Source organism: Octopus bimaculoides, chromosome 10 (assembly GCF_046866305.1).
Source record: "Octopus bimaculoides isolate indiv1 chromosome 10, ASM4686630v1, whole genome shotgun sequence".
NCBI lineage: Eukaryota > Metazoa > Mollusca > Cephalopoda > Octopoda > Octopodidae > Octopus > Octopus bimaculoides.
Window position 1 is genome coordinate 45,784,873 of NC_142937.1, and position 27,489 is coordinate 45,812,361.

Sequence of the window (27,489 nt, forward strand, 5' to 3'; positions counted from 1 at the left end):
ACTGTTGTCTGTGAGACTTTCTGAATGGTAAATGAAAAGTTACTTTGAATCTTTTTAGTAGTGCAGCCCGCTTGATAATGAACCATATATCATGTAGCCTGCTTCTTGAGAAGAGCAGCATTTCTCATAAAGGATGGATGAAGATTGAAAAGGGTCAGACAAATTGCCATGTTTAAAATAAAATTAAGATAGTTTTAAACTTGTCCAACATCATGGTGAAGAATCAGAGGAACGCAAACTCCTGGGGATAAAAAAGTGCCTTGGTATTAGTCACTTTGAAGACCACAAGTAGAAGACATTAATAGGTCATCAAAGTACAATTAGGAGATGAAGGAATCCCTAAATATATATAACTGCAAAGTGATTATCTATAGATGCCATGAGTACTTTGTTACTGTTCAGTGCAAGGCTTAGCTTGCAATGACCTGATCTAAATAACAGGGAACTACTCTCATCTTTAGAGTAGTGTAAATGCAACATCAGAGCAAAGCGTTATGTTGAAACATCAATATTGCTGAGCTAGTATGATACTGGTTTACATGAGACAGTGTGTGTGTGTAAATAAAATAACCGTTTTCTCTAATAGTTGCTGAAAATTATTCCATTCCGTTTTCTGAAAGAAGACATGTACTACAGCAGTAGCCAATGGAAATATGAAGAGCAATGCTTTGTAAGTTCAATAATACTATGGATGTCAAATGCCAGGACTCAGTTTAGAAAAGAGATCAGCAACTTTGTTTTGCAATGGCCTGCATATATATATCTTACAAAAATAACCCAGTATATTGTCCCATTTCCACTGCAAGCAATGCATATGTAAACAAAAATTATTTTGTGACATGAAGAACCAGAAGTAAACCACCACCTGCCTGATGGCCTACAAATTACACTAAATTTGAAAACAAAGATAGTATTTGTAGTAACAGATAGCAGTGTTTGAATGAGCTATGTTTGTTCTTTGAATTGTACCAAACAGTAACAGTTCTCTTATGTAGTTGCTTCACTTAATACAGCAACCAAAACCACTTTAACAAATGCTTTGACATCTTGAAAGTAGGGACCACATTTTTAAAATATTAAATATTAAGATATTATGTCTAATAACAAAGATATGAACACAGCAACACTGAAAATTGTTAATTTTAGTAAGGGAAAAAAAAGTACACAAAGAAAAGTTTTCTGCATTGAACTGTTTTATTGAAAATAGTTTTGATTAAACTAGTTCAATTACAAGTAAAATCTGTTTCTCCATGTTGTGTACAAAGGTGACTGTTGAACACTTCCTGAGCTGTCATGTTCATCTGCTTTTACCTAGCAGCTGCATATTAATAAGTTTTAGCACAAGTAGCAATTGGCAAACTAATAAACTCAAATTACAATACATCAATAAAAAAAAAAAATTACAGAACAGAAACTCGAAAACTCAGACCATCTTAATGAAATTATGTCAGGAATGGTAATAAATAAATAAATAAATAGCTCATATATTAAATATATGTAACATGTTATTGATAAGCCCGATAAAAAAAAAATAAATAAAAAGTTTAGAAAATTACTACCTAAAAAACACCCGATTTACATCTATTTCGCTTCTTGAGTTTATTAGTACCCTGAAAGTTCTCACAAATACCAAAACAATACCAGAATTCAAAATCTATTGCACATTCAGCTTTATTTTTCAGAATCTAAATGACTGGTTATTTGGCAATTGCATTAACAGTATAATAACCTAGAGATATACCTAAGTCTTGTTATAATTCTATTGTGAGGAAGCTCATACATAAAGATTTGAGATTGGTAGATACAAACATCATACAAGAGATGAAAAACTCCTGTGGAAAAAATAGGTTATTGCTCTATAATACATTGGTATCATCAAATAATTTTTTCTAGAACACAAAATTTGACAAGAAATAGTTTGAATGTATTTTAATACTAGTCAACAAGTGAAAGAACTGGTTTTCTGACTTCCAAGTTTAACCATTTTCTAAATCCTGTTTTTCCTACAATTTCAAAATATAAGATTCTGGGTTTTCATGTTAACTTGGATCTGAGTTATTAACCCTTTCATTACAGTATTTATTTTGAGATGCTCTGTGTTTCTTTCAGTTAGTTTTAGATATAACAAAGAATTTAGTAAAATAGCTTTTAGTTATCATTAAGCTAGTATTAAGAACATAAATTGTGACTGAGGTTTGGTGGAAAATTTTAATTCAAAACTTAGGAAAGCAAGACATTTGTACTACAGAGCCAGAGGCAGTTTCAGCTGGGTTGGTATTGAAAGGGTTAAACTAAAGAATTATGGTTGAATGGTTTGTTAGCACAATAGAATGGTAACAGTATTTTAATTTGATTACTTTTACACAATGTTTCTTGCTCATCATCAGAATATAAATTTTTGGTGTCAGTTCTTGAGTGTATACACAAGCATGTATTGAATGATATACAATAATTTATCTCAAATATTTTATGTGGTGTATAGTTGATCTATACACCACAATAGCTTACTAGGATTTAAAAAAAAAAATTATTTTAAAAATTAGTCGAGAGGAAAGGGACTTTTATACAGTGCCTTGAAGACTGATGGGAAGAAAGGAGGAAGTTGCAAAAGAATGTGCTCTGCTAAAGCACCCAAAAGAGAGTGGCAGCATTAAACTGGACAATGGATTAAGTCTATCACCCAAGAACACTCCCTCTGACAGGCTTTCACAGTTTCTGCCCACCAAATTTCAGTCTTTGGTTGCCATGAGGTAATGGTAAGAGACACTTGGTCAAATCACCATGCAGTGGGAATGAGCCTGAAAACTATTATGGTGAAGCAAGCTTCTTAACCACACAATCATGCAAGCCAAAGTGATTAAGAATAAGATCCAAATTTAGAAGCTGGAGGAATAAAACCAAATACTATGATGCATTTAGTTTTATCCCTCTACAGTTTCATATATGATCACCACTCTCGTGTAGCATATAATATTCTAACAAGAATATAAAATAATGAGAATCAATTGTGATAATTAAGGAAACAGCTTGTTGATTTTGCTTGCTTGTAAATTGACATCATGAGATTAGAATCAATATTTTGTTCAACTGAGAAATATGAAGTGTTTCAGTGACAAACTAACAACTCCTGCATTTCATTAAAACATTTGTTCTTTCCTGAATCAAAAACAACAAATTTATAAATTTTAAAATACTTATATAGACTGAGGGTGTACTTGGACAACTTCTAAAGCCAGCAACTTGTTCTTTCTCAATATAGCTTGTACCCAAATAGTTTGAAAGTTTTATAATGCTTAGAATAATTTCAAATCTGAAATATTCTCAAAAGTGGAACAGACTTTTGTGTTGGCTTCCAAAAAAATAAATCTATACACAGAGTAGTATAAGAGTTTCTTTGAACTACAAGAATGCCATCAGTGAGTTAATTTGTTGTAGCCAAACTAGTCTAGAAACAAAATCTAATCTTTTCCTACAGTATATAAAACTAAGAATCATCATAAATATTACGAGTTATAATTAATTACTGTTCTTAAAAGACTATAATAATTTCTTTCCTCCTATGAGCATCTACACCCCAAACTTAATTACTATGGGTTGGAAGGATTTAGAAAATATAGCAGCTGTTTCATAGCTGATAGTTTTTCTTGTGCCAATCTCCATTGTACCATCAAAAATCAAGACAGTAAAATATCCTTGAATATAGCTTGAATGTAGTAAGTGTAGCAGCCCATTGATGTAGCAATTTTCATTTTTAGCAGTCAGTAAATTAAATAAAATGAAGCCATTTATATATTAAGACACAGTTCCTGAAATATCACCCAAACTATTTTTTATCATATGCTCATATTTCAGTATCAAATGTGTTGGTTTTGGTTGTGTTATTACAACTGAGGTTTACTAAAAAACCTTCAGATTAATTTGAAAATACATCAATATATTATAACCAAATTACTTAAAATTTAGAGCTTCTTAAAACTAAAAGTAGCTTTTTTTCTTTTTCTTTTTTTATTGTGAATATATCTGCTTCATATTGCAGTATGCCATTTCTTTTTTGTTTGGTGCTGAACTTTGAATATCATCCACAGCCCTACAAGGAACAAACATTAAAAGCCAACAACATGAAGTCTTAAAGCAGTCAAACATAAAAAACAAACAAATCACGTTTACCACATATTTTTGAATGGAAGTCAATGATTCCATGTAACATTGCCATGTATATATATTACAAGAGAAAAAGAAGTCAACTGAAGAAAACTTCTTCAGTAATATGTATCAAAATATAAATACTTTTTCAAAATGGTCTAATATCACACTGATACTAGGATCAAGTCAGAGAAAGCAGGGATTATAATACAGCAGGAAAGTACTTCATATATCACTAGAAAATAAAGAATGAAGTGTTTGATGTTAAACAGACAAAAAAAAAAAAGAGGGAACTTTTTCCCCCTTTAAAGATATATGCAATTTAGAAATAAAAATCATATTTTTGTTTCAAATTTTGTTTATTTTTTTTAAAGTGATTGATATTTTGTTTTTACAAAATATTTAGACTATTGCATGGGATCTATTGTGTGAAGTGAATGAAAATATCTGTAGATAGTAAAAGAGATTGAGGCAAAAATGAATGTTCACATTTTGTCAATGGATTTGAAAATAAGATGGAGCAATCTTTTGACAGATGATTAAGCTGGGTGAAAGTGTGAAGTAATTCATCTTTTACGGAGAAAATATATCAGCACAATGATGACAGTAACTTCACAAAACCAATAGCTGAGCACCAGAAGCAGATAGTCTTTGTAGCTTACAGCATCTTTCAACCCACTAGTTATTAAGTAGCAAATAAATTGCAAGTGTAATCTAACTGTTGATGATGGCCTTTACCGGCGATCTCGGTGGCGATGTCGGTCTCTGGAGCTATTCCCATGTGTAGTTCTACGGAGGAAATCATCAACATCTCTCTCATACTGAAATAGAAAAAAACAAAACAAATGGAATTGTGGGATATTGTTTAACTATGTAAGTTAATCATTCATTTTGTCTATATCATTTGGGAAAAGCCAGTCCTCCATTAATGAGAATTCTTTACAAAATGACAGCAAGTTTTATCATTTGGTCTCTATGTACTGAGTTAAATTACAAATGGTTTATCAATAAAGATTACAAGTATAAAAGTTAAAATCTCCCTCTCTAGAAAAAAATGCTTTTAAAAGAGTAATTAAATACATTTTCATTGAAAAGAAAGGCATTCCAATAAATTACAAATTATTATGGAAAGAGTTTGAAGAATATATATATATATGTATATATATATATATATATATATATATATATATATATACATACATATATAGCCATCTGCATAATAATACATAAAGACATGCAACCAATAGTCATATAATATATATAAAACTAAAGCATCTAGTAACTAGTGTCTTCACATTTACATAGTGACCAGTAAAATATAGTTATCAGCTAGATAACATGCAAATCAGAGTGACTGGTATAAAACAGATAAAATATGTAGCAGCCAGTAGAAGTGCTACATAAAACAGTAAAACATGTGGTTGCCACTAACATAGGACACCAAAAGATGTAGCATTCAGTTGAAGTAAATGAAGATTAAATATATGAATAAAAAAAGAATAATAAAACCTGATGACTACTTGACTTACTGAACGTTTCTCTGCCCAAACAGCACTCGCTGAACGTTTATCTGTGCGCCTGGGATTGGAAATCGAAGCTGGGCCATACTCAGGAGGAGTCATGTAATTTCTCGGCCGGTTATCATAATGACCAGTATAGGTGACCATTGGATCCATATGATGTCCATATGCAGGAGGCTAAAACAATGAAGATAATTGGAACAGCATTAATAATGTTAGTCTGGGGATTATATAGATTTTTTTCTTTTTGTAACAAAAATTAAGTCCACGAAATTGTCAAAAGGTGAAAACTATAAATTAAATTGACTTACTGGTGGGCCATAAGGTGACATAGGTGGCGGTGGGGGTCTTACATGTTGGAACTCTCGCATGTAGTCACTATATGACTAGAAAACAGAAAAAAGAAGAAAAAAAACTATTTTACTGTGGATGACAGAATAATAACCAGTAATAATTTACTTCATTTAATGATTAATTTTAATATATGGATATTTTAAAGTTTACTTTAAAAAAAATTAAATGCTAGAAATGAAAGTACTAGATACTAATTGAAAATAATCTGATGAATTTATCAAAACCTAAATCTGGAAAATGAAATAAGTAGACAGTGACTGTCTGCTTATAAAAATTACTCAGTGAAATTAGCTAGAGGACACAAAGATAATTTAGTTCAGGAAGTGTTAACTAGCCATGAGTTGAATATATAATATAGTCTTATAAGATACAAGATTAGTTATACAACTGATGATAAAATAAATGCATAATTAATGCAATGAAAAATTGTAACTGCTGATGTATCTCTAATATCAATTAGCTATAAATAAATATTCCACTAGAATGAGAAAACACCATCATTATTTTTTTAAGATTAGATTTATATAATTAATTTAAAATTAATTTTAAGTATCAATGTTACTCTACTCTGCAATATATCATAACAGTGGTAGGCAAACCAATGAAACTTTTGCAATGTTCAGCGGACTATCTAGCCATTGTTTTAATTAAAAATAAGGTAAACCAATAAAAATAATAATCAAGGTTACAGAATGAGGGGGTTAGTTACATGTGTGGACACCAAAAGTGTAAATAGCAAATTTGCTTCTACTGGAGGTGAAATGCATAACAAAAAAAAAAAAAAAAAGCAGTATGTATGTGTAAATGTGTGTGTGTATATATATATATATATGCATGTGCTTATATATTATGGAAATGCTTGAATATTTATAATGGAAAATTCTAAACTAAAGTCTATAAGAAATATGACAAATGAAGAGAGAATGAAACTTTCTGTTTCAACTTATGAAGCTATCATGAAATAACTACACAGAAACACTAAAAGTAAATATTTTATAAGTTTTAGTTTTTTTTTTTTTTAACACTGCACTTTGAGTTACAGGGTGAGCAAGTCACAGAGTGACTGAGCCACACGGTAATAAAACGTTTTCTTTTAATTATCAACATACAGAATAACAAAGTTAAAGTAAATAAAAACAAGGCTAAAAGCTAGAGAAAAGAGAAATAGAATCTAAATTTTAAGTCTAGCTACCAAAAGTATTTGTTGTGATATAAAAGAAAAAAATTGTAGAAAAGAGAACCAAGATGTAAGCAGTGAGAAAACATTTAACAGAAGATGTTATAAATGGGAACTTGACAAAGTGGCGGCTTATGTAGTTTCTAGCAGAAGAAAGGTAGAAAACAACAAGTCAAGGAGAGTACATTAAAACGATAATGTGTTAACTAGAAAATATGAAGTCTTTATGCTTTTGTTAAATATTTGATGTTTTTTTTTTAAATCTTTAAAGTAATTAACTGATTTTCTTTTTTCTCTTTTCCAAAAAATAAATATATAAATAAATAAAATCTTTAAAAATCAATATAAAATATAAGATATCAATGTTAATATAGTTAACTGTTATCACAGTGAAAAGAATGGTGTACGTACAGATGGACGGACTAATGGCCGTACCCCTGCTGCTGGATAAGTCCATGAGCTCGCCACACTGTTCCACTGCTGGGCGAGCCAAAAACAAAATCGATAATATTTAGCAATATGCCAGAGATATTGGAGAATGGGCCAGGGGTGGGAATTGTGTACAGCAGAAAAATGAAGAGCAGAAGAAACACTAGACAAAAGTTTTGGATGAGGAAAAATTTCAAGGCCACAATATTTTTTTTTTTTAATTTTTCACAAAAATTTTTAAGGTTTAAAAAAATTTTTGTTTAAAAAAAAAAAAATCAACAAAATGCTGGGAATTTCTATTTCTCTAAGAGCAGTTCCATAAACATTTGTTTAGAGGTAAATAATTGTGATTTAACAGCTTTACCATATAATAAATATTACACTGAACATTGTAACATTTCAACATTGAATTTTCTTTATGCAAGTATGTGGTGCATGCACATGCATATACATATCATGTACATGCATGCACATATACAAATTCATTTCAAAGAAACACATTAACACATGCTATTTAATCTTGCTCCCCACACATCTATCTTTCTGTGTAAAAGACAACCTAAACACATTGAAACTTAATACGTTGTCAACTATCAAAATAATTAGAGATTTTAATATAACAGCAGGTATATGAACAGTGCAACATGACCGTATAAAAAATTAAAAGTAGATAGTTTCTATAATTGCATTTTGATTTTTAAAAAAAAATATTTCTCAGGTTTAGAAATATGACAAAGAAAGATATTGCGAAGCTAAGAGACAAAAAGTTCAACTGAAAATTCACTGATATTACTACTACTGAGTGTTTTCTTGGCCATGTATATTTTATAGGAGGGAATAGCTAATAAAATTAATCACATTATATATGTTCCTATATGTACTTTTATTACTGACAGACAATTGTGGGGGATATGAATTCGAAATTATGAAGCAAAAAACATTTAGTCCACTTCTCTATCAGGTGTACTATTTGCACAACAATAATAGTTGTAGTTATAAATGTATAAGAAACATTGTTTAGAATTGAAAGGATATAACTGAATTATATATCAGAAACTATCTTACATTTATTTCTTTATTGCCCACAGTGGGCTAAACATACAGGGGACAAACAAGGACAGACAAATTCTGTCCTTGTTTGTCTGTATAAGTCGATTACACCGACACCAGTGTGTAACTGGTACTTATTTAATCGACCCTGAAAGGATGAAAGGCTAAGTCGACCTCGGTGGAGTTTGAACTCAGAACGTAAGCATTTCAACAGAAATGTTTTCTTTAGTTAATATTTTTTTCTAAGCCTATTAGTAAACATTGCTTACAAAAAATATCAGTGAAGAAAGATTTTCAAAACCAAGCCAAGTCTTAATAACTGGGTAGATTTGAAGATATTCTAAGTAAAAAGAAGCTCTATTTCTTCTAATTCCCCATGGCAAAAAAAAAAAAAAAAAAAAAAAAAAAAAGATGGGAAGATCCATTTTGACAAAAACATCATTGAGTTAATGAGCAAGTCTCTATGCAGTTGATTGACCAGTTAAAAATAGCAGCTAATTTCTCTCAAATACACCAATATCATCATCATTTAGCATGTTTTTCCATGCTAGCATACTCAAAAAAAAAGAAAAAAGACACTGATACATAAGAGATGGTTGTTTGATCATAACTACCCCACCGAGGTGAACCTAAGGCTAAGTAACATTCGAGTATGTGTAATAAACTTATTTATATCAACTCAGTTGCCTAGTTTCAATATTTTTAATATATTCTAAGACTAATAAAATTAATTCAGAATTAGGTTTGGTAAAACGGTTACATATGAAAACAGCTTCTCTGCACAAGATTACCTAATGAGTAACAAGGCAACTATTTCTAAGTATAAAAAAGAAAATGACATTATCTAAGAAGCTAAGAATCTAATAATTAAGATATAGTAAAATAAAGAAATGAAGTGATGAAGGAAGCCAATCAACAAGCAACAGATTAACATGCTTTTTCCAGACTAGATTCAGCGATTTGGTTTTTTTTTTAAATATATAATGTCATAACTGAACAAAATTCCACATAGATAGCTGTTATGGTGCTTCATTGAAAAGAATAAGTTACACAAACATTTCAAATCACAAATAGTTTGTCATTCAACATTATTGTTGTTAATGTTTGTGTCATTGGAACATGATCTATGTTTACTGAACTGTTCTTCCAATTAGAAAGTTAGAAAAAAAATACAATACGGAATAAGCAATAAAAGGAAATTAGCAAATAATACATCTGTTACATTAATAAAATGATAAATTTAGCTATCTCTTCTTTTGTCTTTTTTTTTTTAATTCTGACATTTCAATAAAAATGAGAGTTAATGTATACTTACTCCATTTAAGAATGTTTCTCGGCGAACTCCGCCATAACGAGGTGGCCTAGAAAATGCACAAACATACACACATCACGTAACACGACAACAACATTGAAATCTAATATTATACTTTATGAATGTGGTACAATGTAACCAGTTTCATAAAAAAGGTTACAGAGATAAGCATTTCTTTACTGCAGTGATTGAAATTAGGTTTAAAATATTTCCAAAGCAAAGTACTTACCTATCAGGCCGCCTTTCCTTGTAATATGCATCTAAATCTGGAAAAAGAAATTATAGATCTCAGTCAAATGTAATGCTAATTTATTCACATTGTTTTGTAATTAATCATGCTTTATCTTGTAGTTTCAAGATTTTGATGGTATGATTGTTTATTTTTAGAATGACATTATAGTGTAGGTGTGAGAGGCTGGATCTGGCCAGTTTGAACACAAAACAAGTAGACTATTTGGGTCAAATATGACCACTTTAAATGCTAAAGGGTTAAATCCTAATGCTTTCAGAATTATGATTGTTTCTTCCAGACATATTAACATAAATGTACTCAACTACCATTACACACACACACACACACACACACAAACACCAGACAGAATACCCACATCTTTGTAGAGAAGACTTTTTAAAATCAAGTGTGATAGTCAACAAGTCAAACAATTTAAGTTATGGATTGATTGCATTGTGTATTTAGATTTAAAAACCACCAGCCAATCAAACTTTTGTTAAACATAATAGTCAATCAAATCTTACTCAAATTACATCTGTGTTCAAGAGAAGGAGTGTATGTGGTCATGACTGGAACATCTTTCCTTCTCAACAAAACCAGTCAGCAGTCCTATGTTCTCAGTTTGGAGGGATCCCTCATTGGCAGTGATGGAATATGCTTAATTGTTGTTTAGTCTCAGTCCTGACCAAAGACTAAACAACAATTAAGCATATTCCATCACTGCCAATGAGGCATCCCTCCAAACTAATAACACATAGTTGTATCCTATCCACAAAATACATAATATCATTCATGTCCGTTATAAAATATTTAAAACATAAGGTCAGAAGTTTATTGATTAAACCAAATCCAGTAATTGACTAGTACTTTATTGATCCTGAATAAATGAAAGGCCATTAAGCATGGTGGGATTTGAACTCAGAACATATACTGCAAAGCATCTTTTCCAATGCTCTAATGATTTTGACTGCCCTTTCTTTTAAGCCTTTAGCCTTTAAACAGGTCATATTCAGCCCAAATATTCCACCTGATTTATGTTCAAACTGATTAGGTCTGACCTCTCCCACACCTACTCTAAAATGACATTGTAAGAGTATACAATTTACATCATCAAAATCTCAAAGGTACAAGATAATGTATAGTTAAATGAAAAGAATGGGAATAAACAAGTATTACATTTGACAGAGTACTATGAGTGTTAAAGGATTAAATTTTAATAATACATTTAAGTGAGAGTGCTTTCCATATCCAGAGGTAGTTGACCAAATGCTTTGTTGGTACAAATCAGTTAAAATACAACTTTCATCACCCAGAAATGGTGGGTTTTAAAAGAAAACAAATTTTTTAAGGAAACTGAACACTAGAATTTAACACATTTTGATAGATATATTGTTTGATAGAACATTTTGTGGTTGAGTTCCTTTCATGATACCAAACAACATGTGATGAAAAAAAAAAAGGGTATGTCATTATTATTCAGTCATGTGTAAAGTTTTATTTTGAAATAAAATTCTTTTCCTAATGGCTTACTCAGGAGGCACGGCAATACCAATGATATTTTGTAGAGTCTCCAAAACTGTTCAGAGAAAAGAGAGGAAGAAACCATCACTCACTGATTAACCTTGAAACTAGGGACCTGGTTCAAATACTTGCAACAGGGTCCACTAAGGGTTTGATGATGATCGTGTTAAACTAGGTGACAAATTCAATTTACTAACAAGAGCTGGTACACTTAATCCAATGGGTTTCACAGTTTCCATCTACGTAATTTTACTTAATGTTGATAAGTAGATGAAGAGCTGCAAAATAGGATCAAACCTGATAATTTGTACAGGTAAGTTTTTGTGTGACTTGAGAAGTATATCATGCCAGTAAAGAAAACCATGTGTAGATGTCAAAACATTACAAAAGTGGGGGATGAGGTAAACAGGGAGTATATAAACATTCAATTTGCATCCCTTAGTAATTACACAACTAAGTGTCTGCTTCGAATATATCTTATCTGTAAACTAGCTAAGTAATCTTACACTGATTTGAAACAAGTATGGAAAGACAATGTAACAATTCCCCATTCACTAACATGATCTTTCAAAGGAGAAAAATATAAAATTTGATTATAAATTCATTATCCTAACATGCAACAGTAAGTGATGTGAACAACATTTAGAACAGTTATGGAATGAAAAAAAAATAATAATAATAAAATGAAGCTGTTGGTGTATATTGAATTACTATAATTGTTGTTTAGTCACAACTCAACAAGGTTCAAGCAAGTCTATGGATCAAAGACATTCCAGCTTTTATCATCATAATTTTATGTATATCTAAGACTATATTCTTATATACACACACACACATATATATATATATATATATATATATATATATATATATATATATATATATATATATATATATATGTATATATATATATATATATATATATATATATATATAAAAGAAGTAGGATGTGGGTTGAAGATCTGACTTATTTCTAGCAGGTCAAGTGACCACATAAATGTCTTGCTTATTGGTTCATGTTAATATATTCAGCTATAAAACATCAATCCCACTACATGCAGACATACTAACGGAGAAATGTATAACAGTGCTGTGCGTTAGGTTGGCACAAAGGAGGGGTAATGCAAGCAGGCACAAATGTAGCATAAGAGACCAGGGACAGGTGTGCATAAGTTTGGATTATTATTATTATGTATCATCATCTTTTTTCAATGTGAGCGTAGGATGGATGGGTTGACATAGGTTGGCAAACCAGAAGACCCTGCCAAGCTCCAATGTTTGCTTTGGTACAGTTTGCCCTTCCTAACACCAACCAGTTTGCAGAGTGGACTGAGTGCTTTTTATAAGGTACTGGTACCAGTGAGGTGACTATATAAATTGCAAGAAAAAACCCCACAACTGAGAGGGTGTAGGTATTGAAGGAAGTGACTCTATGCGAGGTAATGGGAGATTAAAGTATGATAGAGACACAGGTACAGTTTCAGTCTTGCATTTATAAAAGGTGTAAGGAAAAAGAATGCCTTATTATTTATATTTATGCTTTTAAACGAGTAAAATTGTGAATAAGACCAATAATGAACATTTCCAAATTAAGTTATATAAACCCAATTGAATAAAATGTCCTACTCATACTTACTATTCCTATTGTCATAGTCCATACGAGATCTCTTTACTCTTGGCGATTCAAACTCCTCTCTGTGTCTTCTACGCCTGCAACATGAAGTAGAGCATAAAAAAAAAGGGGGAACAATAAAACAATGTTGATAGTAACTGCAGCATGCAACACTTATTTGGCAAATAGACATTTACTAAAAGGAAAAAAAATAAAATAAAACAGCCCTCAAAACAAAATATAAAAAGAAGAGCACCAAATATAAACATCATTTCAAGTGGCATCAGAACAGGATTCCAAGGAAGTAGATTGAAATAAAATGGTCTCAATTGCTATTTCAGCGAATCTTACTAATTTATATTTTTGGCATTTATAAAAGGTACTAAAAATTGGCTTCAAAATTATACAATATCGGAAATAAAATACTTATTAGATACATTTTATTTTATTTTGATGGATTAGAAGCTTAAACCAGAATGTTTTTTTTTTAAAACTTGTTATCAATTCTAACTACTTAAAATGTTTCACAATAATTAAAAAGATTTTTTTAAAAAAAGAGCTTACCACACTAAGGGCTTGTTATATAAAAGCTCTAAAATAAATTTTATACTGGAATACTTAAAATTCTTTAATATAAAATAACACATTTTGTATTTTCAGTGTTCTAAATTATACTAAATCATAAACCAATCATATCCTTTTACTTGTTTCAGTCATTTGATTGCAGCCATGCTGGAGCACGCCTTTTTAATTGAACAAATCAAACCCAGGATTTATTCTTTGTAAGCCTAGTACTTATTCTATCGGTCTCTTTTGCTGAACCGCTAAGTTACAGGGACATAAACACACCAACATTGGTTGCCAAGCGGTGGCGGGGGGACACAAACAGACACAATACATACACACACACACACACACACACATATATATATATGACAGGCTTCTTTCAGTTTCCATCTACCAAAAATCCACTCACAAGGCTTCGGTCAGCCCAAGGTTATAGTAGAAGACGCTTGCCCAAGAGGCCATGCAGTGGGACTGAACCTGGAAACATGTAGTTGGGAAGTAAGTTTCCTAACACACAGCCACTCCACTTGCATTGACATGAGAAAAATTGTAGACATTCCAATACTGTTGTTACCATACATGTATATGTTATTTATACAATTATATTTTATTTCTTATTTCTACAAAACAACTTGGCACAAAAGCTAATACTTTCTTTGAGTAACCACTTAGATAATTAAATATCTTAATAATAATAGTGTCTAACAGAGGCACAAGACCGAAACAATGATCACAGGAGTATAGCCAACTTATTTGGCTATACTCTCAGATTTATTTGACCCAAGTACTTGAGTGGTACCTATTTTATCACCCAGAAAGGATGCAAAACAAATTCAACATCAGCAGGATTTGGACTTAGAACGTAAAAACTCGTTACTAAATACTACAAAGTATTTGATCCAATCCTTTAATAAATTACTTAAGTCCCAAAAGATAGTGCTTAACTTCAGCTTTTATAGCAGTAAGCAAATGGAAGATAAATCTTACTTTGGAGAGAAAACACAGGAGCTAAATTTTCCAGAAAAGCAGTGAATCTGTTTATCATATTTTCCAGCATACAAGTGAAATTTTTCAGAACAAGAGGACAGGTCAACTTATATACCAAGGTGACTTTGAAAGACCAAACATACCGTATGAAATTTAACAGGATTTGGAAAGATAGTGACAATGTTTGAATTTTTTACACATGTTTACACTATATACTACATCAACTTGTATGCCAGAAAATTTGGTATTCCTAAGTCAGTGGGCACCGTCTTGCTCACAGACAAACCCGCAATTATATTGAATTTAAAATCCACAAGTCAATAACTGTCTGACATCTTATTCAGTCATTTCACTTGTAATAGTAGCAGCAGAATCAGGGAACTTAAGCGAATACTTTTGCTCCAGTGTCAATAGCAAGAAGCATGTGAAAAAGAAATCTTTTCTTGGCTAAGAGTCCAATCTGTCATAGGTAATAAATTTGCTATGCATACCTGACATTTAAGTAATCTTAGGTGTGCAGAACAAAGTATATAAAAAAGAGACAACATGACCCAAGACGAGCAGTCCAAAATGTTTACATTCTCTGACTTTAACACCATTATTAATATTCTATTAATTTCAACGACAATATTTCATTAAAACATGAAACTATAGGTTTGATGAAGAAATTTAAGATTATCATAGCTTCTATCAGTTCATCATCATCACCAACTGTGAAGGATAACCAGCCATAAAAACTATGCCATTTAAAGCAACAGAGATTGGAATTTTCTTTTTTTTCTTGTGTCAGATGAGAACAGCAATGAGTGGTGAGAAGCTGTTCAAGCCTGTCCAAACCATGTCATCATGGGAAAACAGATGTAAAACAATGACGATATTGTCATATGGTGCAAAAAATACAAAGAATCAGTTTTTAGATTATGTGATAGCACAAATAAAGAGACTATTACCAAATATGAATAGCAAAACTATACAGTTATAATAATAATAATAATCCTTTCTACTATTGGCACAAGGCCTGAAATTTTGGGGGATGGGACTAGTTGATTACACTGATCCTAGTACGTAACTGGTACTTATTCCATCAACCCCTAAAAGGATGAAAGGCAAAGTTGACCTCAGTGGAATTTGAACTCAGAATGTAAAGATGGACAAAATACTGTTAAATATTTTGCCTGGTGTGCTAACAATTCTGCCAGCTCACCACCTTAATAATAAAAATAATTCTTTCTATTAAAGCCACAAAGCCTGAAATTTTGGGGGAAGGGACTAGTTGATTACATTGACCCCAGTGCTTCACTGGTACTTAATTTATTGACCCTGAAAGGATGAGGTAGTAAAGTCGACCTCAGCAGAATTTTAATTCAATGTAAAACTGGAAGAAATGTCGCTAAGCATTTCTTTTTTTCTTTCTTGGGTGCCTTAATAATAATTTGATATAACTCAATAGCCAGAAGATAGCAACAAAATAACTAAAGAATCTGATAAAATATAAGATTTGTAACACCTACTGTAGCCAGTAGTCCATTAGGAAGATCAACTCTTGACTTATGATCTTTGCTCAAATGAATTCCAACACCATCTCCTCTACCTTCATGATTGCTAATTCAATTGACAATATAACTATGGTTTAAAACAATGTGGCACCAAGTTCAATAGATTAGTTAGAACAGACAGGGGCTTCAACAACACTGGGTGTGGGCCTCCATAAACTAATTCAGCTGTAATTAGGGAATTATTTTGAATTGATAATGTGAAACAAAGATCCATTGATACTCTGACTTCCAGTTTTAAAAACTATGGGAAATAAACAAGTTTACCCATGACTTTCAATAGGTTGGCCTTTCAGTCAGCACTAATAGTTTTATGTAGTGTCTGTATCAGATGAAGCAAGTTAGTCTAGAAGATTCTATTAATTCCTAGTCCTGTTTATTGACTATAACAGGAAATAATCAGTACAAAGAAATAGTAAAATAAAATTGCTTTACTAGCAATTGAACTGAAGTTGTAGCTTAAGCTCATCGAGAGTCTTTGTCAATAGGGTTAGCAAACACTACATCACACTTTAAATAGTTTATTAAAAGCTAAACAAATTTTTGAAAAAGAGAAAGAGAAAGAGTAAAAGTATTTCCACTACAAAATCTGAAGCAATAATATTAAACAGGATAAAGAGAGATTCTGTGAAATGTTAATGAGTATAATTGCTATAAAGTGTGAAAAGTTTCCTTGGATTCCAGACTTTACCTTGCAACATGTAAGTTAAACAGGTTATTTATTTGGAACTAGAGATTTCACGCAAGCAGCTTTAAAATTGACTCCCACTCATCAACAAATTGAAAAGAAAATCATTCTTCATCCCTTAACTATTGTCAACAATAAAGCTGACTGAACAAAACCTTGGTCCAAGTATGCAATCTAGTTTACCTTACATATGACAAACCTGTATCGAGTAAGCAGCACTTTTGAACTCCCATTTTTTAAAGCATAAAACAAACAATTTAAAACACTCAAATACATTATTTCCAATACAAATATTAAACCATGAAATATATTTTGTGCTAGAACGGATCATTCATTTAGACAGTGCATATGTTTATTAACACTATATTTTACCAATAATTCAATTGGGTCCAGATATATTAGGTAATACAGTGAAGAGTATGGATGATGATAGAAATGATTCACACACCACACCTCACCAGATATCATAGTCAATGCATTTTGTTTTCTTTCAATTGATGAAGTTCAGGTTTAACATTAAAGTCTGAATTATATACATAGACTACAAACAAACCTGACACTACAACAAATCACTTTTCCTTTTATCCAATAGTCCTGAAAGATGGGACATTGTTTTCTTTGACTCTCTTACATTTGATTGTCAGATATTTAGGGTGGGTTTGTAGAATGAAAAAGAAAAGGAAGAAAGAGAAACGAGGAAAATAAAAAGAATGAGATAGAGAAAGAAAAGGAGAAATAGAGAGACTGGAGAGAAACTGAAGTTGGGAAAGGAAAGAAATTTTTCACATTAAATAATGGTTGTTGCCTGAAGCCCACAGGGACACAGTTGTACTGGGATATCGTTGGAGAGAAAAGGGTAACATAATGGAAACTTTAATCCTTCAACATTCAGATTACTGTCAAATGCAATGCTTATTATTCATAATGTTTTGAATTAAGCATGATTTATTTTGTATCTTCTTGATTTTGAAATTTTTAGAATGATGTAGGAACAAGAGGCTGGGTCTGGCAGGCTTGAACATAAAACAGGTAGAATATTTGGGAAGGATATGACCATTTTATATGCTATTAAGATTAATGGCGTAAGCTTAAAAATTCAGAAGTTTGTTTCGCATACATTTGTAAACAGGGATCTTGAAAAGACAGGGATAGAGCTTGGGAGTAATGTTTCAGGTGAATCAGAGATCATTATAGAAATATATTCAAAACAATGTCAATAAAAAAAAATAAAAACTGTGTTTTTAAAAATACCTTAAATTCAACATTACAATAGTTTTGTATCTAATACAAGTGAAAAATTTGAAGCTATATTAGCTTCAAACAGATGTTTTCAAATGGTGCAGTGCAGCACACTAGTGCATTGCAAAAGATAGCTAAATGCACCCCAGATTTTTTAAAATAAAATTAAAGGCTTTAGAAAATCCATACTTTAATATCTGTCTTGATAACTGTGTTTTTCATGATCTTGTTACACACAAATATAATTAATAAAAAAAGATAATATTTTTCTAATATGAACTTTAAAACAAAATAAATAAACCTTTCCATGTGAATATCACTAGAAATGTTTGATCTCCAATGGGCCACAAAATAAAAAAGGTTGTGAACCACTAGCTTAAAGTCTCAATTGTTTAAAATTTTAAAGCATCTGAAGAAAGGTTTCAATTACATGATCATGCAAATATTTAGATTTTAGTTTAAAATGTTTGACAAGTTGTATCATTAAGTGTGCTTGTATGTGTGTGTGTTCCTGTATTAACTGACATTTTTGGCACACCATTCCAATCAGTATTCACTAATTTTGATCTCCTAACACCAATTTCATCTCTAATATGCAAGACCTAGAAGCTTTTTGCACTTGTAGGAATTGAGCTGAGTATGTAAGTTGTAGGCTTTTCTTAGTTTTATCATTACCATTTAAAAAACAAAGAAAGATAATGTTGGGAGATAGAAAGGATAAATGCTAATAATTTAAGAAAATTGAAGAATAAAATTGTATTTTTTTTTTTAGACTGAAAGTTCCCAAGAAAGTAGGTTTGTGTATTGAACTATTTATTCCCTGTTTATGTAAATCACATTGGTTGATCTAAAATTTCAAAAATAAGAAAATGGATCCATTTTTTGTATGAGATGATAAATCCCACTAAAGTAATCACATTAAATAAAAGTGAAAAGTGGTTACTGTAATTATTATAAAAAATACTTAGTCAACTCAATCAACTTATTCACGCTGATGTGTCTATGTTAAACTTATAACTTTGGAAAACAGCAACTCACACAAAATCATATAATATTCAAACAAAATTTAATATAAATTTCAATAATACACTAAAATCTAAATAATAAAGAATTAATCTGATCTAATTGTCATCATACATATTGTTTTTAACATTTTTATTTTCTATGTTGGCATGATGTTCCTGCAATGCAGCAGCTTTCTATACCTCCATACATATCACCACCATTTGATACTATTTTCAAGTAGTTGGTATTTCATGAGATTTTGGCTTTGGTTTTCTTGACCAGATGATCTTCCAATTGTCAACTGTTGTGAACAAGAAGGCCAAATGCATTTATCAATGCACCAGTACTAGAGAAGGTCTTTTTTCCCCACAATATGAAGCTTACTCAAAATGATATATCTCATAGTAATGACACTTCAACAGGAGGTCTGTATCACATTAAGCATGAAACTGGCAAACTGTTTAAATCTATTAGGTAGTAAATCATTTTATATCATATAAAAAAGTTTCGCTAAAATTTTTAAATAACCTTCTATATTGAAACTGAGTGTATAAAAAATCCTTCTATTGATACACATTTTAATACCCATCATCATCATTACTTTTTGTCTGCTTTTTCCATGCAAGTATGATTTAGACAAGACTTATAATATTCTACAGATGGATGCTCTTTGTGGTACCAACCCTTACCTGTTTTCACTTAAGGTACTTCATTCCACTGGAATTCACATATTGAATTGCTGAGCTGCAGGACAAAAACTAATGTCACTGGTACCCAAGTGGTATCAATGCAAAAGATACAAGGAAATACGCACACACATGATGGGCTTCCATACAGTTTCCACATAGCAAATTTCAACCACAAAACATTGTTAACCTGAGACTATAGCAGAAAACACTTGAATGGGACTGAACCTGAAATCACATGGTTGCAAAACAAATTTGCAGCCATGTTATATAATCTATAAAAAATAAAACATTTTCAGCTTTTACAATTAATGTGTTAGTCAAATAGGGAAAACTGCAATGTCATTGTACATTCACACATTTCACTGTTCTACATACACTTTCACCATCATCATTTAACATCTGTTGTCCATGCTGGCATGGGTTGGACAGTGTGACCAGAGCTGAGGAGCTGGGAGGAATGGCTGCATCAGACTCCAGTCTGATTTGGCATGGTTTCTACAGCTAGGTGCCCTTCCTAACTCCTTACAGAGTGTGTTAGATGCTTTTATGTAGCACTGTATGAGTACTTCTGCATGGCTCCACACGAGTGCTTTTATGTGGCACCACTCAGATGCTTTTAGATGATGCCACAGAAGTGCTTTTACATGTCGCTGCATGGGTGCTTATACGTGTTGCCACATGGGCACTTTTATGAGGAACTGTCATGAGTGCTTAACACAACCAGAAGCTGTGGGGTACAGGTCTCCTTGAGTACAGTCAGGCACCAGGTATCTCGGTCCTTTGTCATCTTGCCTGAAAGGTTCAGTGTCCAATGATGATTTACTTCAGAGATGTAATTGTAGACTCTTTTCATTATATTGAAACTTTTTAAAAAATTTACTTGGTCAACTCACTCAACTTATTCACGCTGATGCATCTATAACTATGGAAAACACTATAATAATAATAATAATAATAATAATGACTTTGGTGTGGGAGTAGTATTAAAAATATTGAGGAGGGAGAGAAGGCTAAATAAATTTCAACTTGAGATTGAAACTAGATAAAAAACATAACTTCACATTCCCTATCTAAATACTGACAGATTGACTTAACAATTGTTGAACATGTTTCATGATGCATCATCATCATCAAATGTTCATTTTCCACGCTGGCATGGGCTGAATGGTAGGAGCTGGTAAGCTGGAGGGCTGCACTAGGCCCCAGTCATCTGTTTTGGTATGGTTCCTACACCTGGATGCCCTTTTTTATGCCAACCACTTTACAGAGTATACTGGGTGCTTTTTTTTTTTTTTTACATGGGCACCAGCATGGGTCCTCTCTACATGGTACTAGTATAGGTGCTTTTTATGTGATGCTAGCACAGGAAGCATATACTCTATAATATCAAAAGTATATTTGTTATACTTGGGGATACTCTTTTACTTGTTTCAGTCATTTGACTGCGGCCATGCTGGAGCACCACCTTTAGTCGAGAAAATCAACCCCAGGACTTATTCTTTGGAAGCCTAGTACTTATTCTATCAGTCTCTTTTTGCCAAACCGCTAAGTTACGGGGACGTAAACACATACACGACGGGCTTCTTTCAGTTTCTGTCTACCAAATCCACTCACAAGGCTTTGGTCGGCCCGAGGCTATAGTAGAAGACACTAGCCCAAGGTGCCACACAGTGGGACTGAACCCGGAACCATGTGGTTGGTAAGCAAGTTACTTACCACACAGCCACTCCTGCGCCTATCTTTTACCATCCCCAAATATAACAATAGCTGTTTCAATGCACATTTTCACATCAAGAATCTTGCAAAACAAATCTATTTATCATGCTTTCATTTAAAGCCAAAACACACCTCCAGCAATAGAGGACAGGAGAGTTCATGCAAACAAAAAAGTTATTCATTTATACCACATCTGCTTCCAAGCCCAAAAAACTCATTCTAATTATTATTTCTACACTCTCCAGAATCAAGAAAGAATAATTAATTAGATGGCAGATATAATAGTTAAATCCCATTTATTTCTACATCACAAATCAAAATCTTGAGTATGTTCAAAGTAGTGTTAACTTTTTAATATCCAATGTATTAAATATGTTAACAAAAAATAATTAGGTGATGAGAAATAAAGAAGAAAACTTATTCAGAACATAAACTACCCAAATTCAATCTGCATCATATTTATTAGTCACTGACTACTACTGCTTTCTACCCCATGCTAAATAATTATTTCTCATTTAAAATTTTTGATATTCCTTACATTTTAAATATGTTTGCATCAAATCAAGTGCTGCTTTTCTTTTGGACAGCCTCCGAATATTTTATTTTCTAAACAATTCTACTTTTCTAGGACAACCCATGCACAATGTTATCCACATAGCAATTCTTCCCATCACTATTTCAGGAAGTACAGTAAAATCTAAGTTTTGCTGATGAGGTCAGAATAGGACTCAAACATTCTCAGAGTTGTTTACTGCACTTGCAGAAATGATTAAAACAACAGCTCTTAGCTAATAGTTGTTTATAACACTAGTTAACTATTTGATGCTTCTTGCATTAAATGTTAACACTAACTATTGTTTTGGGGTGAATGACATCTGAGTAATTTATCTTCAGAATACTTTTATTTGTGAGATTTTATGGAACTATAAACAGAAAAACATAACTATTCCAAACACTCAAAGTTTAGGTCAATTATCTACAACCAATTTATATTAAAATAAACCTTGTAAAATATTCTTACAATATAAAAACAATTTTATGACCTATTTTTGCCAAAACAGACCATCATTAGTTTTTCTTAAATAATGAACCAGTGGAGTACAAACCTGACTATACACAGCCTAATTAAACTAATTTCATATTCTGATCATCTTCATTTCACTAAATCTAACAGTTTTCCAAAATTCACTTTCAATTACACACTAATACCTATTTATGAGATTGAATTTATTAAATACTCAGTCTCTCCAGGCACACATACTAACTGAAAATCTTGGTTCTTAATTCCAAAATTCTCCACTAGTTTGAGGGTATAAAAGAGAATTATAACAAGAATTTCACCATTTAGTTGATCACTGTATTTTTCAATACCATCACAAATATATAATAAACTGCTTTGCTTGTTCCAGTAATAAAGACAACCATAGGCAGCCTAATATATAGTTCACTAGAATAAAAACACCTTTTAAGATCGTATTTTATTTTAGTGGTAAAAGCAGCTAGGTTGGTTTAACAAGACACCAAATTTCTATTTCAGAACTACTTCTGCAATCGAATTGAGTAATATCACATGACAGCCATGTGACATAGTGGGCAGAGTATTTGGTTTACGATTGCAAAGTCATGAGTGATTCCCAGCGGCATGTTGTGTCCTTGAGCAAGATACTTTATTTCATGTTGCTCCAGTGCACTCTGTTGGCAAAAATTGAATTGTACCTGTAATTCAAATTCTGTGTCACACTGAATCTCCATGAGAACCACATTAAGGGTGTATGCATATCTGAGGAGTGCTCAGCCACTTGCATGTTAATTTCACAAGTAGGCTGGTTCATTGATCAGATCAACTGGAATGCTTGTCTTCGTAACTGATGGAGTGCAAGTTTATCACATAGATGGTAAAAGATCATGTCTCTAATGAGAGAGTGGCATAACTGGACAACAAGAACGGGGTGTATGAGAAACTTGTGTTTCATAACTATCAAGATGAGTAAAGTCAATGGTATCCTATTGTTTGTATCAAAATAAGATAAGTTTTCATCTCAACATAATTTAGGAATTAAATCACCAACTGAAACCCACCTTTGATACGTATTGTAGGAGCTACGTTTCCTAGATAGTAATGCTCAAGGAATTATACAGTAAATCATAAACAGGTCATTGTTGAATACTTGTAAGCAATGTATTTACAGTTGTCAGAAATTCAATAACTATAGATTGTTTCAAGAGACAAAGTACCAGAATATGACACCACATTTAATGTTACAGTGTAGCATCTACTCATGTAGACCCATTTCACATAACAAGGCCATCGGATATTAGGGTATACAATATCTTGCATTACTGCCCTTACAGATTAGTGTGTACACTTTTCATACATAGCTCAACCCATATATGAACTCAAATACTCTTGACCTCCAATGCCCATATCTTTAAAATATGTTTTTTATTTATTTTAAAGAGTATTTAAAAATAACATGAATTTAAAAATAACACTGTCAGAATGATTTTGATATACTTTCAATGAAACAAGGAAACATAAACCTCTGACTCAATCATTTAAGAGAGAGAGAGATAGACAGACAGGGAGAGACAGAGAGAGAGAGAGGTGTGTGTATCAAGTAACAATATCGAAGAATTTAAAAGAGAAACAATATAGCAGTAGAGAGAGAGAGAGAGAGAGAGAGAGAGAGAGAGAGAGAGAGAGAGAGAGAAAGAGAAAATGAAAGAGATACAAGTTTATTAATTAAACACTGAACATGATGAAACCTCATATATGAAAAGTGTAATATCTGAAGAACCAGGCTTACAGTATGAGTAATGAAAGACTATTCAAAAATTGGTTATAAGACAACACCGATGAAGTTGCTGAATGAATGAAAGAAAAAGTTTTATGAGATATGGAGTGAAAGTAAACAGACATTTGTGATAAAGCTAAATGAATCTTTACATCATAATCTATAAAAATGTATGTTTGTTTATAAATCATGTTCTCACGATTTTGAGCTGGTTATAACTGAGGTGTTTGAAGCTGTTGCACTGCTATGTGCAGTCAGTATATGACACTGCACAGGTTGAGCAACAGGCTCACTAGCTACAAGGATTCAGATCTTGTGATATTATGCATGTTGCAATAACTCGTTTCTCTTTTGTTGAGTGTGTGACATTTATGCCTTTCTAAAGATATAAGTCAATATGATATTTTTATGGCTTAATCAGAAAATGAAGAGCAGAGCCTGTAACTTGTACCTTTTGCAGGACCTCCAAGACTAGTGGAGAAAATGGAGGAAGCAGTACATTAAGATATTCATGTTATCTTCAAACTAGAGAGCCAGTACCTCAATTAAAGGTAGACACAGTCGGGTGGCAATATTACTGGTTGGCAAATTAAATTTACCACATAAGAACAGATACAACCAATCTAATGAGCTTCTGCAGTTTCCATGTACCCAATTTTACAAGACTTAAGTTGGTATGTTACTATGGCAAAAGACAGCTGACCAAGTTATATGCTTTGCAGCAGTATTGAACCCAAAGTTATTTGATGATATATATGTAGTCATATGTCATCTATGCCTGCAGCCACAATGTAATAAATTTTCAGAATAAATTCATGAAAAAATACTTTTAATTTCATAACAGGAAGTTAGAATTTGGAAGAAATTAAATATTTCAAGAGGTAGCTTCAAAAATGATCTTTTTTTCACAAGTGGTAAATCTTGTTCCAATGGCAGTCTAATTGTAATTACCCTTGTAATACAAAAAAGCAAAAATCAGTCCTCATACGTACTATTTGCTACTGAAACAAGATCATAGACAAAGTGCTGCTTGAACTGAAACAATACTAAGAATTTATAGGATATTTTTATAAACTATTTTAGTAAGTGATAAAGATACATTAGAATTTGGATTGAAACTGCCTTGCTTAATACTTTGATTGTAAAAATCACATATATCTACTCATAATTTCATTACCTTTAATTGTGGAAGGCAGTCTTATATACCAGTCTATCTTTTGCTGAGAACTGTCATATTTGAAGCTAATTTCTGTTGAGTTATGTCAAGTTTACTGAAGCAACATGACTTGCAGAAAATACCAATTATACTTTTTGGTAGATATTTTAAACCATTACTGGAATAACTATGAAATTTAATTTCACAGCAAAAAGGTTAAAACCATTTAATAGATAAAACTCACAGAATGACAAGTCATCAAATCAATTTGAAAAATGTATTTTGTGTGAATGCAAAGTTTAATGTAGATATTAGGCAAATAATAATAATAATAATAATAATATAGCAGCAAATAATAATAATAATAATGGTTCAGCAATACAGTATCATTTAGTTTCAAATTCTTTTAACCACATTTTTTAAACTCAAATTCCTGCTAATCTTCATCCATAAAATAATATAAAAAGATTTATTTACTGATTACTAATACTTGTAACATTTAATCGTAAAATATTTTTTTGAAAATCACAACTAGGAAATATTCACTTAATAGTACCTGTATACATGTATATGGATCTATATAAATAGATTAGTTAGTTTTTAAGATACCTAGAGCAATATAAAACCAATATCAAGCTCAATACTTAAAAACAGTAAAGAAATATATAATTTGAAATAGTAAAATGTCTGTTCAATAAAGAACATTAGTCAAACCACGCTGCATATAGGGCTAAATTAAAGCTAAAATATAAATATGCTGAATTGAAGCAAAAGGCATGATAGCATTAATAAAATAAATGAAAAACAAATAGGAAAAGTTAAAAATTTTTTTATGAGGTTGACTTCAATATATTCGGAATTCAGTGGCAAGAAAATTTTAAATAAAATTTGAATGTTTTAACCCCCAAAACGTCTCAAATATTAATTTGGTCCTTTGTCCAGGCACCAGACAAACAGAAGTGCACAGTTGATTGAATAATCAATATTTAAATATTTAAAATCATTTAAGACAGGGAAAAAATAAACACATCTAAATAAAAATATGAAATATAGCAAAGCTTTAGTTGAAATAATTTAATTATACTACATTGCCATAAATCACAAATCTATCTATCTATATTGGATAGGGCCTGTACAATATAATCATATATAAAATTTCAAAAAAAAAAAAAGTTTATTTCAACATGTGAAATAAAATTTTATCAGATATTAAATTCCAGCAATGATTTCAAGAAAATATTCTTTTTTTTTTTTACTATACTAGAATTAACATTTTGACCTAAATCTAAAATGCAAATGAAAAATAAACCAAAATGCAGGAAATTGAATAAGATCAATGAAATCAAAAGAGAATCAATGGTGAGGATATTCCCAGTACAAGAGAGCAAGTCATGAACTAACTACTTTGAAACTGTATTGATTAATCTGTGCCACCATTGCAGCAGATTACTGGCTCTCAACAGCAACTATTTCAAAACAACAACTCAGCCTTTTGATATAAATTATGAAAAAAAAAAAGTCAATAACATTTGTTGCAATGATTCAAAGTTATGATCTCTAATATACTCAAAAGCTTTCATAGCTGAAACTTAAATGATTTTTTTTTTAATCGATACTCCTATTAAATGAGAGCTTAAAGAAATATATATTAATATTTAAGAAATGGAAAAGCTACAAAGATGACTAGTGTTTTTAGTTGTATACACTTCAGATCTTAATGCAACATAAATAAATTTTCTTTAAA

The 27,489-nt window shown here is 31.5% G+C and overlaps 1 protein-coding gene across 26 annotated transcripts in view; it reads right to left on the reverse strand.

Annotated features, from left to right (window-relative positions):
- Positions 1-1,175: 1,175 nt before the first annotated feature.
- The window catches only part of LOC106867842 (YTH domain-containing protein 1), a 75,897-nt gene continuing 49,583 nt past the window's right edge, over positions 1,176-27,489 (reverse strand). For 10 of the 26 annotated variants that reach the window (XM_052971155.2, XM_052971152.2, XM_052971157.2 and 7 more), the window contains 7 exons: positions 13,375-13,448; positions 10,215-10,251; positions 9,989-10,034; positions 7,606-7,674; positions 5,975-6,049; positions 5,673-5,840; positions 1,176-4,964 (listed from right to left, as the gene is read on the reverse strand). In XM_052971155.2, coding sequence (XP_052827115.1) covers positions 4,878-4,964; positions 5,673-5,840; positions 5,975-6,049; positions 7,606-7,674; positions 9,989-10,034; positions 10,215-10,251; positions 13,375-13,448 — 556 coding nt within the window. In that variant the 3' untranslated portion in view covers positions 1,176-4,877. The remainder of the gene's footprint in view (positions 4,965-5,672; positions 5,841-5,974; positions 6,050-7,605; positions 7,675-9,988; positions 10,035-10,214; positions 10,252-13,374; positions 13,449-27,489) is intronic. The other 16 variants (XM_089358585.1, XM_089358576.1, XM_089358580.1 and 13 more) reach the window with 2 other exon arrangements.